Source organism: Carassius auratus, unplaced genomic scaffold, assembly GCF_003368295.1.
Source record: "Carassius auratus strain Wakin unplaced genomic scaffold, ASM336829v1 scaf_tig00216461, whole genome shotgun sequence".
In the NCBI taxonomy this organism is placed as follows: domain Eukaryota; kingdom Metazoa; phylum Chordata; class Actinopteri; order Cypriniformes; family Cyprinidae; genus Carassius; species Carassius auratus.
Window position 1 is genome coordinate 479,845 of NW_020528584.1, and position 15,472 is coordinate 495,316.

The 15,472-nt window shown below is 37.5% G+C and overlaps 1 protein-coding gene across 1 annotated transcript; it reads left to right on the top strand.

Annotated features, from left to right (window-relative positions):
* The first annotated feature begins 173 nt into the window (after positions 1-173).
* On the top strand, positions 174-9,174 carry LOC113098267 (ras-related protein Rab-30-like). The gene is made up of 5 exons (XM_026263284.1): positions 174-346; positions 1,809-1,907; positions 2,047-2,130; positions 3,334-3,517; positions 5,812-9,174. The coding sequence occupies exons 2-5, from the start codon at positions 1,821-1,823 to the stop codon at positions 6,060-6,062; spliced, it is 606 nt and encodes a 201-aa protein (XP_026119069.1). The 5' UTR covers positions 174-346; positions 1,809-1,820; the 3' UTR covers positions 6,063-9,174.
* The last annotated feature ends 6,298 nt before the right edge of the window (positions 9,175-15,472 follow it).

Here is a 15,472-nt window from a genome sequence, read left to right on the forward strand (position 1 = left end):
ATCTTCACGGATTTATTGTATATTTAAATGCTATATACATAAAAACGTTGCGTTTTGCCATTTACACTGGTCTGGGACTACAAATCCCAGAATGCCGCAGCTATATTTCCTGGACTCGGCTTTCGCTGGGGAAGCAGCATGACGTCATTCGCAAAAAAAAAAAAAAAAAAAAAAAAAGAAAAAAAAAAAGAGGAAACTCTGCTGCGATCATTGTGCAACACTGGATCCGAAAATCTTCCGAGGTTGCTGTTGATTTGATTGCTATTATCGCTTAGATTAAAAGCCTGAAGAAAAGAGTGAATGCATTCGGAATAATAGAAACAGTGGGGAGAATCCCCTGCGTTTGGTAAGTGTAAAGATGATTTAATATGACCTTTAATGTGAAGAGCATCCTGCTAGCTAATGGAAAACATTGTGCCAGCTGGTTTTATTCAATAATAAATTAAAATGTGCAGTTTTAACTATTTATAAATGGTCTAAATGTAAAGGAAAAGAATTAGGCCACATCTGTGTTTTTTCTACATTTTGTTCTGCTCAGAGATATGGCATATCAGATTTCAGTGTTCTGCTTTGAGATATTGCACATCAGATATGTTTTCATTAACGTTATACCCAGTAGGGATCTTTTTTTTTTTCTGTTCTATTTAATATCCTTATTTTTCCCTCATAGCACATATCACAATCCTTATATTTAATATATAAGGAACAGTGAAGTTATATTTCATCTGTTTTCAACATATTGATTTCTGGATGAAAATGGAATACAGTTTGGAAGGTTTATTATTCACTCTATGAGAGGTAAAAAAAGTTCTGCTCATGTTGTTGCAATATGTGTTAATGTGAGGTTTAACCAGCATAAAAAGTTTATTAAACAATCCAAATTAATTGCCAATATATAAATGCATAAATAATTGTGCAAAATGATCAAATATAAATGTGACTCTGAGCACAACCTCAACTAATAATTGTCTGTACTGTTAATAAAAAAAAAAAAAAAAAAAATTATTTTAAAAAAATTAATTGCATACAAAATTAACGTGATATAAAATATATTTGCAGCGGTGAATAACAACAATAATAACAGATAATTAAATTAATATATTATTATTTCTTTTTTATTTAAAATATTATTTACAAAACAACTGTGAGAAAATAATTTCTGCAGTGGTGATGACATGGATGTGTAATGTTGGAATTTTTATTCATGCAGCTAATTCAGTCAAACTGTTTATTGAATCAAAAATTTATTTTAAAAGGTCTGTTTGTGCTCAACTTTCAAATGTCAGTTTCTCATTTCTTTTACATTTTGTATGCCTGCATCCACCATAATTCTTAATTAGCTGTTGAAAGTTTGTTTGCGTGTATGCATGTGTGTTGACAGACCTCTGAGAGTTGTTATTTATTCCCTGTGTTTTTATTGCAGTTCTCTCAGCATCCTGCCATAGGCCTTGGCAACAGCAGCGTTTGAGCACATGCATAGCAGCTTCTCCTATAGCAACACTTCAGAAACAAACACTGTTAATGTGTGTAGTGAAATACAGAGGCAGATGCACTGTTGATCTAATAAATTAAAGAATGGGCAGAAAAAAATGGTCCCTAGAGACATCAGGCGTAGTTTATTCCCTCGTCTGTTCTCAGTAATACATCACTGGTGTCACTGAAATGTTTGTTCTGTAAGGGCTCTTTTACTTCAAACAGTGTTTTATCAGAGGGATGTTGCTCAGTCATGTGTAGTTTGCATTCAGTTCTTAACACCCACATATTATCCGCCTGTCTCTCTCTCTCTCTCTTCATTTATGTTCCCTTAGCTGAGCGTGAGGATGGAAGATTATGATTACTTATTCAAAATTGTGCTGATAGGAAATGCAGGAGTGGGCAAAACCTGCCTCGTCCGACGCTTCACTCAGGTATGTGGAATATCTCATTACATTACCTGTAATAATGCACCAAACACTAGAGGTTTGCCATGTGTCTATGTTTTCACTGATAATACTAATTTTATAATTGTCGTTGGATTAAAACTATTCTTTATCTTGCATTTCCTAGGGGCTGTTCCCTCCTGGACAAGGTGCCACCATTGGAGTTGATTTCATGATTAAAACTGTGGAAATAAAAGGAGTGAAAGTGAAGGTAGGTAAGCCACTTTAGTTTTTGTTTCATTTTGAGGTAACTGTGTGGAAATTTAATTGGAATATAGTAGTTATTGCATATGCATGCGTGCATAAATAATTAAATAAATAAATAGTGACTATAAGTACTTTCTATTTTTACTTGTAGTTTTAATTCATTTAATGATTATTTTTTTTAGTTTTCAGTGTAAATTTTCTATGAAGTTATTTTTTGTCATTTAAAAAAAAAACTATACATATATGGAAGCCACATGCTGGGTCATAATTGCATTTGTCACATTATAATTACATTAAAATAGCATTAAATCATTACTTTCAGAAATTATTTGGAATATTGGCAAATAAAACAACCTGTGTTTTAGTTCTGCTCGTTCCACAACAAATCCTTTAAATTTGACAGTATTCAGAACAAGAATGGAACAGGTATGTATAAAACAAGCTATGACATTCATTCTAAACAACATTTATTATAAGTGTCAAACCTAAAATAATTTATTTATAGTGAAACTGAAACCGCCAGCACTACCAGTGTAGACAGTACGCTATACAAATAAACTTACATAACGAATATAAGACTCAGCATAGTTCAGATGATAAAAATAATGCTACTTATATTCAAGACAATACTTGTTTTATATCTTTTTTTAACAGTATAAATGTGATTAATCTTGTCCTTGGAATGTAGCAAGCATCAATTTAGACTACTTGAACACTGACTGATTTAGCCCTTGTGTTTGTGTTTGCACCTCTGGGCCTTTTTCCGCATTTCAGTGCACTTCCTGCTAATAAAATAGACTGAAAGCTGTAGTTTGTTTTGGGTTCTGCTAGAAGTGAAGTGAAGTGAAAGTGACATTCAGCCAAGTATGGTTACCCATACTCAGAATTTGTGCTCTGCATTTAACCCATCCGAAATGCACACACACAGAGCAGTGAACACACACACACACTGTGAGCACACACCCGGAGCAGTGGGCAGCCATTTATGCTGCGGCGCCCGGGGAGCAGTTGGGGGTTCGATGCCTTGCTCAAGGGCACCTAAGTCATGGTATTGAAGGTGGAGAGAGAGCTGTTCATGCACTCCCCCCACCCACAATTCCGTCCGGCCCGAGACTAGATCTCACAACCCTTCGATTGGGAGTCCAACGCTCTAACCATTAAAGTGCTAAGTGACTTCACTGATTATTTGATCCGATCATTCCCACAGCTCCAGATCTGGGACACGGCCGGGCAGGAGCGGTTCCGCTCAATTACCCAGAGTTACTACCGCAGTGCCAATGCCCTCATTCTCACCTACGACATCACCTGTGAAGATTCCTTCCGGTGCCTTCCTGAGTGGCTGAGGGAGATCGAACAGTATGCCAACAACCAAGTAGTGACAATCTTAGTAGGTAAGTATCCAAGTTTTTATTGAACCATTTTCTAATATTAAAATAAATTATTTGACTTTTAGCTGTTCGTTTTTTAGCTAGAGTGATGATACCAATTTCAAAATCAATTGTATGTGTTAGACACATTGTCCTTTATTGGAGAAGGTCATGTTACCTTAAAGGGTTACTCCACCTGAAAAATGAACATTTTGTCATTAATCACTTACTCCCATGTCGTTCCAAACCCTGTAGAAGCTTCATTCGTCTTCAGAACACAATTCAAGATATTTTGGATGACATTTTTGAATAATTTTTGTACACAAAGAAAAGAAAAATAATGACTTTATTAAAAAAATTGTCTCCTCTGCGTCTCTCCGCCTCACCGTAGCAGCATTCTGGTGAATATCTGATGGACGCAAACTGCGTACGCTATTCTGTGTCACCCGTGACACAAAGATATATATTTCCTAGAAGTACTTACACTTTGATTTGAACAGAAGAGCGTAAGCTGCTGGCGTCCAGCGGATATTCTCCAAAATTGCACTACGGTTGAACCACAGATGGACTATTCTGATGATGTTTTTCATACTTTTCTGGACCTTGACAGTGTAATTTACTTGGCAGTTAATGGGACAGTCACAAGCCTCACAGTTTTCATCTTAAATATCCAAAATTGTGTTCCGAAGATGAACGAAGCTTTTACAGATTTGGAACTAAGTGATTGATGACAACATTTTCATTTTGGGGTGGAGTATCCCTTTAAGATTGTCAGATTAACTCTACTACACAATAGGCCACAGGCTAATTTTAGTAAGAGTTGTTCAGTATAGGAACACGAGTACAGTAAGCTACATGTTTATTGATGCAGTTACAAACTACTTAATATATAGCTTATCATTTATCTATCAGCAAGAATTCTGGCTCTCACAGATTGGTTATGTGCCCATGTGGAACACAGATTAGTCCTGTCACTGTCACTTTAAGAAGTTACTCCTAATGTCAGCTCATTAGGTGTATAAGACACCTGTCCACTTCCACCACCATGGGCAAGACCAAAGAACTGGCAAAGGATGTCAGGGACAAGATTGTAGATCTGCACAAGGCTTGAATGGGCTACAAGACCATCAGCAAAAAGCTTGGTGAGGAGACAACTGTTGGTGTTATTATTCGGAAATGGAAGAAATACAAAACAACCATCAATGAACCTTGGTCTGGAGCTCGGTGCAAGATCTCGCCTCATTGTGTAAGGATGATCATGAGAAAGTTGAGGGATCAGCCCCGAAGTACATGGGATGAGCTTGTTAATGATCTTAAGGCAGTTGGGATCACAGTCACAAAGCAAACTATTGGCAACACACTACACCGCAATGGACTGAAAACATCTAAATGATTCAGAGAATGCTTGGGAGAAAGTGCTGTGGTCAGATGAGACCAAAATTGAGCTCTTTGGCATGAACTAAACTCGCCGTGTTTGTAGGGAGAGAAATTGTGAATATGACCCCAAGAACACCATCCCTACAGTCAAGCACGGAGGTGAAAACATTATGCTTCAGGGATGTTTTTCTGCTAAGGGTACAGGACGACTTTACTGCATTTAGGGGCAAATGGACGGGGCCATGTACTGTAAAATCTTGGATGAGAACCTCCTTCGCTCAGCCAGAACAGAGAAGATGGGTCATGGATGGGTCTTCCAGCATGACAATGACCCGAAATCATGGAGTGGCCAAGCTAGTCTTCAGACCTCAATCCTATAGAAAATCTGTGAAGGGAGCTGAAACTTTGAGTTTCCAATCGACAGCCAAGAAACCTTAAGTTATTAGAGACGATCTGTAAAAAGGAGTGGATCAAAATCCCTCCTGAGATGTGTTCGAACCCGGTGACCACCTACAAAAAACATCTTACATCTGTGCTTGCCAACAAATTTTTCTGCACCTAGTACTAAGTCATGTTTTGCTTGGGAATCAAATACTTATTTCACTCACTGAAATGCAAATCAATTTTGAACCTTTATATAATGTTTCTATACGTAAAAAAAGTGGGCAAACTTACAAAAAGAGTAGGGTATCAAATAAATATTCTCCCCACTGTTTCTAGATCTATTGATCGATGTGACTGTCAGGTTGGTCGGTCGGTCACAATGCACTCTGTAAACCAATGCAGGAAATTGTCCATCAACGTTAGTTTAATATGTTTTTGGAGCCGTTTGTCACTGAACAAACTAACTGGGTTACATTAGACCTTCTAGCTGTCAACACATATTTGATGTCCTTGTAACCAGAGCGTTTGAGCCCCTTTACTGCTGTTATTGTTTGCAGGGAATAAGATAGACCTGGCCGATAATCGAGAAGTCCATCGGCAGCGAGCAGAGGAGTTTGCGGAGGCGCAGAGCATGCTTTATCTGGAGACCTCTGCCAAAGAATCGGACAACGTGGAGAAGCTCTTTCTGGATCTGGCCTGTGAACTGATCCGCGAGGCCAAGCAAAACACATTGGACAACAACGACTCCACTCCCATGCCTGGAGAAGGGAAAAACATCAGTTACTTGAGTTGCTGCAGCATAAACTAGTAGACTTGGCCACTCTGTCTGGCTGAGGGGGCAACATGGATTGCATACAAAGCTGTTGTATTGTTGGTAACCACTATGTATTTGCAGTGGTTACTCTTTTCAACTGTTGTTGAAATCTACATCTTTTACCCTTCTTAAATCCCTGGGTATTTTAAAATATTTGGGAAAAACATGATATCAAGATGATGCTGCTTTTAGAGGTGATGCTTTTGGCAAGGAAAATGCCTTGGTACACAACAATTCTTGCTGATAGGTCAGATAAAGGGATTTTCTATACTTCTGTACAATGCAACTATTGGGATTTCCCTGCTGTCTTGAGAGCCAATGTATTTGTTGGATCTACAAAAAAAAAAAAAAAAAAAAAAAAATACCGGGGATTCCGGTTTTCATCAGCAGTCTTACCCACTTGAAGGACAACTTTATCCAAAAATAAGCATTCTTTCGTCATTTATTCACCCTCATGTTGTTCAGAACTCATATTACTGACTTTTTTTCTGTGGAACACAAAAGAAGATGTTTTGAAGAATGTTCACAAAGCTCTTTTCCAACCGCAGGTTTCCAGTGACCAAAGCAGTCCACGTGACTTGCATTTTATATCCCAAATCTTCTGAAGCATTAATGCTTATGCGTTTGGAATTAAATGAGGGTGAGTAAATGATGACAGAATTTTAATTTTAGGGTGAACTACTTCTTTAAGACCCATCGCCACAAAATTCATCTGTTGGTGTGCACATTTATTATTCGCACAAAATGCACTTCTTGATGATTGCTTGCGAGATTGTTTGAGGTTGCTTATGCATGCATGTTTTTTTGTTTTTTTTTTATGAATAAGTCAGTAATGTAAAGAGATGGCCAGCTCCCTTATATAAACTTTGACAGAAAGATGTGAAGTAAAACAGCCATTTTAGATCCTCATTTATCAGGTAGTCAGCTTGTAAGAATATAAACTCCCCTTACTGCTTGCATGGGAGTCGAAATGTCATGTTGAGAAGTCAGCAAAAACCCAATGTGCCTCTGCCGTTTACATCGTCATATATCACATCGCACTGGGGAATCTATTTTTTTTTTTTTTGCATTATATGTATGAATTAGATTTATTGCATTACACTAATATTGTTCATAAAATAAGCTAAATTTTCCTTTCAACACCCCCCCCCCCCCTCCTAATTTTAAGGTAAAATTCACTGCCATTCAAAAGTTTTTTTTTTTTTTTTTTTTAAGAGATGAATACTTTTATTCAGAAAGGATACTTTGAATTAATCAAAATTTACAGTAACAATTATGTTACAGATGATTTCTGTTTCAAATAAATGGTTTTCTTATGAACAAAGAAAAATCCACAAAAGTATTAAGCAGCACAATTGTTTTCAACATTAATAACAATTAGAAATATTTCTTTATCAACAAACCAGCACCTATAATCTGTTTGTGAAAGATCATGTGACACTGAAGACTGGAGTTAAAATATTTCAAAATATTATTAAATTTTTTTTTTTTTTTTTTTTTTTTTTTTAAATACATGCAGCCTAGGTGAGCATAAGAGACTTCTTTCAACTTCGACTTTCTTTCTTTCAGTGTATGGCTTGTTCTTGACCGGTTTCATGAGATCATCCGCTCTAGAAAGAGGTTTTTACGTAGTTGCCAAGTTCTAGACAAAGTTCTTTAATATCTTTGCACCTTGTACGCAAAAAAAAGAAACAATGAGCTTATAATGCACTGTCTAAAATTCATTCCACTAGTTTCTTTTCCAAGGATTACTCCGATTCCAATTTGGAAATATTCTGTCCATTTACACATTTGATCTGTTATCAGAACCGATATATACCAGGATGCTTTGTAGTTAATTTAATCCAGCTTTGGTATTTTAGTAACCGTAGCGATGTTTAAAGCTTTTGGCACTTAAAGCCAAGAGAACAGTGTGTGTGTGTGTGTGCTTTTTGTGTGAATGAGATGTATTCATAGATGTTTCGGTGAGTTCTTGCACAAAAAATGGTCTTTGTGTTCCAATGCATCATATTAAGGAGAAGATGGAGTAGTTTAACGGTGTGATACAGTGTGATTCTGATTCGGTTGGCCTTTCTCTGTTCTGGAGCTGTGTTGTGCATTTTAATGACTTTTAAACAGTTGGAACTTCACGTTTGCACCTGTTTCATTACAAAGGAACTGTGAATCTCCTCTTTTGTAGACTTTCAGTATTTTACATGCTGCTACAGAGCTTTTCCCTCAATTTCTTTTTTCTTTTATTTCTTTTCTTTTTCTTTTCTTTTAACAAAATTAACAGAACTACAACTGAGGTTTTAGATACCTTGTGCATGGGAATATTTGTGATGAACATGATTTAGTTATTTTGTGTTGAGGTTTTTTTTTTTTTTCACAACAAAATGTATTCACTAAAACACTAAACAGCGTTTAACTTGAGGACCAATTGTTTTAGCTTTTTTTGGTTGTCCCATGCCATTAACTTTGCAATATAATGCATTTTCCTCATATTTACACAGAGCTGCTTATATGATATTAAGCTTTTCTATTAACATTTTATTTTAAAGTGATAACCTTTTCTAGTTTTGTATAAACAGTTTTCTTTCTATGTTACTTGACGTGCCATGCACAGTATTTTCTCTGTCAGGTATTTTTGTTTTACAGATATATGCCATATTGTAATGTTGCATTGTGTACCAATGGGACTCTCTAGAATTATTTCTTTTCTATGTTAAATGCCCTAATTTCCAGCAAAGTATACGTATTACTGAGCGCTTACTTTCTCTGTATGGACAATGCTATTATGACCATTTCATTATGTGAAATACAATATTCATCAGTGAGTAACAGTCTGTTGTCTAGTAAAGATGAAACGCCATTCTTTCAACCCACCAGATTTGTATCCAAAGTAGATAACTGTACATGTATTGCTTCAGTGTGTGCTTTCAATATATAAGTTGTGATGCATTATATGTAATACATTTATCATAATGAGACAAACCCCCATGACTGCAGCAATTCAGTAATGAGCTGTTTTCTTTGGGTAATCCTTGGGTAAAACTTACATTTTAATTCTCAGCATATAGACTGCAAGTTAATACCTTTATCCAAATAAAAATGGTTATGACACTAATTATATTGTAGGAAATGTGTAAAAGATTTCTATGTTGATGATGATGATGATAATGATGATGATGTGTGTGTGCACACACACACACACACATATGATAATAATTATGACTAATATATAGCCTATATAAGTCTATTTATATATGTTAATATAAAGTAATGACATATCTATAGCAGGATACCATGTAAATTTATTTTGATTTTACTGAAAATAAATGACTATATGTTTATTTCGTAAGACGATAATACAATACCCGTGAGACATCACGGTGATCACGTTTTTACAATACGGACTCATGTTTCGTTATATGAAGTTAAAGGGATAGTTCACTCTCAAATTAAATTTTGATATGTTTTAGCTTACCTCAAGGACATCCAAGATGTAGGTTTCTTTGTTTCCGCAGTATTTCCCATTTTGATATTTTTAGGTCAAACCGTTCTTGTTTGTGACTCATATAATGGAGGTCTATGGTCACCACCTCCAAGAGCATGCACAGAGGAGTCCAAATTAAACAATTCCCCATCATAAGTACACACTGATGAACTAAGACGCGCGCATGTCACATCAGAAAGCACTCGTGCCCTCAGATCAGTTGGATGTGGTTGTGTACAATAGGAAAAAACAATATAAAAACTGTTCGTTTTCTTACACAAACCGCTCGTTTCGTGTCTTAGGTCATCAGTGTGTACTTATGATGGGGAATTGTTTAATTTGGACTCCTCTGTGCATGCTCTTTGAGGTGGTGACAATAGGCCTCCATTATATGAGTCACAGACAAGAACGGTTTGACCTAAAAATATCAAAATGGGAAATACTCATTTATTACTATGGTGAACCATTATCATTGCAGTCAACTTGTGTCAATCAGAAAGTTTTGAGATAGATCACATTGACAGGCCTTATTTTGCAACCCACAACAGTTTTATTTGGTTGTGGCTGCTCATTGATTTACAACTGGGATTATACAGATTTCCTTTATTTAATGTATCCATAATCTAAGCTGTTCTGCTCTGTATTGTCCCTGCAGGAAATTTCCTTTTTCTTGTGGCCCCCAAAGAATAATAGCAGATCCTTTTGCCCTTCTGGCCTTGGTCCCGTGTGCAGAGGCATATCATTTGATGCTGGCTGTCTGCCCATTTTTCACTTTATTGAACTGAAAGCGAAATCTTGAAAGTCCCTTCAATTTGCATTTTTGCTTGTGTGTGTGTGTGTGTGTGTGTGTGTGTGTGTCAGTCAGTTTCCTGATGGTCTAACATTCACTCACTAAAACACATAATGTCATTTTTGTTTCTTTAAATAGAATTATCACAATTATAAAACAATGCTGGCAGTTGTTTAATAATTTGCATCTCAGAAACATTTAATCTCATTCTCAGCCTAAATAGTGGCTTAGCAATTAACCTTTACATGCTGTCTGTGAGAAAAGCTGACACAAGAAAAGCCCTGCATCTAGTTTTAGACAAAAACAATCCTTTTAGGCTGTACTCTGAGGCTAATTACATCTTGACCTGGACACGCCAGAGTGAAGGCCATTGTTTCTCGGTGTCTGTTCAACTCATCTTCTGAGCCGTCAGGACGATTAGGGCCATTTCCTGTCTTTCTTGCTCCTCATTTTCTTGGTTTTTGTCCTTGTCAGCACTTAGTACGCCTTAAACGGTAGCCTTCAGTTGTAGCAGCACAGATGAGGCTGTTAAAATGAGGATCTACAAAGAATATAAGCAGAAACTCTACAGGAAATGTAACATGGGTCTAGGATTTTACATTCCCTCTTTGCTTCGTTTCACATTCCCGCTCGAGTTGAGCTGTAGTCTGTCGGTTTTTAGTTCTCTTTGTTGAGCTGGTGAACAGTTGTCATTTCAGCATCTGTTGCTGGCTGTGGATGGAGAAATGGAGAGCACTGTTTGACAAGCAAGCGAGAGAAAACTGTTTTTAAATTCAATACAAAAAGCATTAATGTGTACAAAATAAGGTGCGATAATGAAAAATGAAAAGAAAAAAGAAATCTAAAAACAGCACTAGTGTGATGTTGCAAAACGATATGATATATGCCATAAATAAGACAAAAACTAATACAGATGCATTTTTGGCCTCATATATTGAATGGGGTTTTTCAGTATTTTGAATGCAGTCATATAGGTAGAACTGAATTATAATAGGCTATATAATGCAGTGAAAACATTCACCCTCAAGGTGTTTTTGAAAACTTAATAATTTCAGCATGCACTCTGTTAAAACTTTACAAAAAAGAAGTAATTATCGAAGACAATATATACTGCACACCTACAGTACTACAAAACTAGATTTTTACTTTTCTGATGAAAACATACAGTAAATGTTGCTGTCTTGTACCGCACATGCTGCCTTGATGCTAGGGTGTTGCTCTCTAGGGTATTCTAAATGTTTGCTTGGCAGCTGCTTACTTGCCCGATTTAAAATAGACAGCAGAACTACTGAAGTTTTTCCTTTAGCATATCCCTATACCTAAAAATATATTATAATAAATAGCATACCGTAATTCCTCAAATAAAAACTGGTAGTCAAATAAACGCCGGGCCTCGTGGCCGGGGGCATGGTCAACATGGAAAAATAAAGGCCGGTCTTAAATAAAGGCCGGTGGAAAATTTGTGCAGCAGAGCCAGATAACGAACGTACACACCCACTGCCAGAGTGTTTCTTGTTCTCGAGTCAAGAACCGTTTGTATCGGTTTTCGGATCACCAGTACACTGAACCAAGAACCGTTTCTGTCGGACGCGTCCGATTCGAAAACCGATGAGTTGATGATAATGCACATGTGTGATTCAGCGTGAAGTGGTCACGGTCCCTGCCTCACATGCATGAGCATTAAGCATGCTTAGGTGGCGTTCGTGGATTAATAATAATTATTATTATTAATCGGAACCAACCTCCTAGGGACTGTCACTCTTCCAGCCAGGCATGAAAACGGGTCAGGGTTGAAAAAGGTGAGAAGGATATTACCCCTCTAGGGGGGTCTGGGGCATGAATTTAAATATTCCATATTTTAAATTATCAATCTGGTGCATTTTGAGATGTTTTTTTTTTTTTTTTTTTGCCAACCTGGGGAGAGCTGGAGGAACGCAACTTCAGCCATGAGTCAAAAATTATTACTAAATATTATTACGATTACTGTAGCCTACTGTTCATCAGTCAAAAGGCGGGAATGGAAGGGGGATCAAGTGGGAATCTTTATTGGTGTCAATATTCAGTCTCTTTTTAATGATAGGCTTTACGCATCTGTCAATCATCCCCACTTGCTATTTGGGGGAAGAACCTAGCGCTATGATTGGTCGAACTCTTCTTCTTTTGCTGTTGCTTGATTTGAGGACTGCGCATGGACAGAGGCATCACCAGGTTTTTGCGTAGTTTAGAGTGACAAATCGTACCAGCGTACTTTGAAGTCAAAATGCGTATCCGCTACACAAATTGCGTACAGGTTGGCAGGTCTGCTTATTGATAGAACGGTGAACCACTTTACCTTCTGCCTTGTCAGTCCCCGTAGCTTTAGCTAGCTGGCTAATGTTGCGTTCTCTCCTTCTGTGTACAATGACTCAATTCATCAAGCTGTAGCTAACATTAGCTAAGTCTGTCAACAGAACTCCTGAGTAACTTAACTTAGATATACCATAAAATATAAATTATTGAAACCATCACTCACCAAATTCAGTCAGGTAAATCGCCGAGGCCAGACGTGCTTTCAGCTTCTGATGGTGGTCTGCACTGGTGATGCAAGGCCCTTCACGTTAATATTTCCATGCACTCGCGCTCTCTTCTGGCAAGCGCACCTGTTCGCAATTCACTGAATCGCAGTTCGCAGTTCACTTAATCTCACATTCCATTCTGGCACGTGCACCTGTTCGCAGTTCATTGAATATGAATACCCCTCCTCCCCCCAAATTTTTTTCTCACATCCAAATCTACACAATTCACGTAGGCCACCTATTTTGGTTCCAAAACAGCAACTTTTGCTGGAAGGTGAGGGATTTTCATGTATGTTCCAGCACTCCGCAACCAGTTGAGCTCCCTCAGGAATATGTTGGGCCCTCTACAAGGAGTGTATCAGCAGTATCCTTTGGGGCTCCTCCCGACCATCGGATGTCGATTGCTGCATCGGAGGACAAGCTGGAGCTCTTTGGAGAGGAAGATTTGTCTGAGCTCTGGGATGGTAACAAGGCCTGACTCGGATCCAAAGAAGACGGCTTTGCTTTCACTGGCTGCCGTGAGGGTAGGGCTCGAGTGGAGACCTCCACATCCCTCAAGGTTGGATGACTAGTTTTTTGGGGTGGCCGGTGCTGGTTCTCAGCATCCCTCAGATGTGCATGAGAAGCTCACCAGGTTATGGATGGCACCTTTTACTGCCAGGAACTGGCCTGGTAGTCCCCCCTCCCTCACCACCCTCGACGACAGAGCCACGGGGGGTTTACAGCGATCCCCTGGTGGAGCGGTTGGTAGCGATGCAGTTGTGTCCTAGTATTGCCTCCACCTGGCGGGGCCAATTGTCCCTTCCCTCCCGGGCCTGTAGGTACTCATCTGGTCTGACCAGCAGTGCTTATGCAGCCATGCTGAGAAATGTCATGTAGCTTTACAGTTGCTAATCTTTTTTATCGAAAAAGTTACATGCCTGGTCAGCGCAGAGAAGTTTCTGTACGTCTGTTTGATTAACTGGTCAAAATTTATAGCAGGGCATGTAAATTCGGTCAGTTTTTGGGCAGACAGAGCCTGCGCACAGATTAAATGTTAATATAAGTAATTGGTCCTTGCAGGACGTGCAAGCCTAGACACCTGTCTAGAATGCCAATGCATAAATCCGGCCCTGTCTAGATTTTTACATGGAAATAGGTAGTAGATTGATGACTCTTGTTCCTCATTCCTCATTACAGGGCTGTACATTTGTTTTGGAAGTCTGTAGCAACCAGACGAGGGCGCTGCATTTCTGAACACGTGTCCACAATGCAGCCGAAATCAGTTGATTCGTTTGGGGATTGCATTCAGTTCTCAAATCTGACATAGTAATTTTAAAGATGATAATGATAAAGATTTAAATTTATATGTAATTTCACAACAGAGTGGGGATATTATATAATACAAATATATTATACTACAATTCAAAAGTTTGGGGTCATTAAGATTTTTTTTTTAATAGAAGCTGTCCTTTAAACTTTTATATTGATCAGAAAATCCTGAAATAATGTATTAAGGTTTGCACAAAAGTAAATCAACAACACAATTGTTTTCAACATCAATAATAATATGAAATGTTTCTTGAGCTCCAAATCATATTACAATGATTTCTGAAGGATCATGTAACACTGAAGACTGCAATGTTGCTATTTTATGTGTATAATCCTGTTTCTGTAATTAAAAATAAATAAATAAATAAAACATGCTAATCTAATTTAAAGTATTTTTTTAAAGTATTCAATAATTTATGTATTATTAGTATATATATTAGTATTTATTTTAACAGAAAATACATGCACATTTATGCTGAAATATTGTAAAAAGAATTTATTTACATTTTTTAAGTGAAAATGAAATTCATATGCTTATAAATTATGTAAAAATGCCATTTTCTAGAGCTTGGTGCTTCAGATGTCACAGCTTACACAGAAAATAATTAATTCTAAAGCATGTGGATATAGCTGACACTCATTTGACCTGCAGCCAGCCTCTGACTGCTTTAGAATGGATGTAACTGTGAGCACTCAGTGTCCTTTTGCTGTCTCTGGCTCATAAAATTTCTGCCTCTTTTGTTGCCAGCGGGAGGAGAAAGAGCCAAGGTATTTAAAAAAAAAAAAAAAAAAAACCTCCAGGAGGACATTCTTTATTTAGTGTTGGGTGGGATTCAGAAGAGTAAAACCTGTTAAGAACTGCATCATTGCAGCTCTGGGAATGGATTTCAACATTCTTTTTACTCCTTCACTCAAACTTGGAGAATTTATGTAAATGTAGAAGACAGTGAACGGCCCCTGGACCAGTTGAATGGATATTACAATTTTGCTGAAACCGGAACTAATGTGGCATCCCTGACGCTGGCACTAGATTTTAATACAAATTGAGGCTAATTATCCCTCCATCCTGCTCTGAGGTTTTACACTCAACAATATGAGATGGCTGAAGGCCAGAAGATTGAGGAGAACACCCAAGAATAAAGTGTATCGTTAATGAACATTAAATGCAGACAGGAATGTTACAACATTAAAACTGCTTATGGTTAAAACAGCAGGAAAACAACATTATTAAAGGAATAGTTTACCCAAAAATTAAAATTTGTTGGAAATATAT

Bases quoted from the DNA above. Each gene is read 5' to 3' on its own strand.
- LOC113098267 (XM_026263284.1), top strand. From the start codon at position 1,821: ATGGAAGATTATGATTACTTATTCAAAATTGTGCTGATAGGAAATGCA. The intron at 2,131-3,333 runs GTAGGTAAGCCA...TCATTCCCACAG, and splicing joins TAAAAGGAGTGAAAGTGAAG to CTCCAGATCTGGGACACGGC. The intron at 3,518-5,811 runs GTAAGTATCCAA...TATTGTTTGCAG, and splicing joins AGTAGTGACAATCTTAGTAG to GGAATAAGATAGACCTGGCC.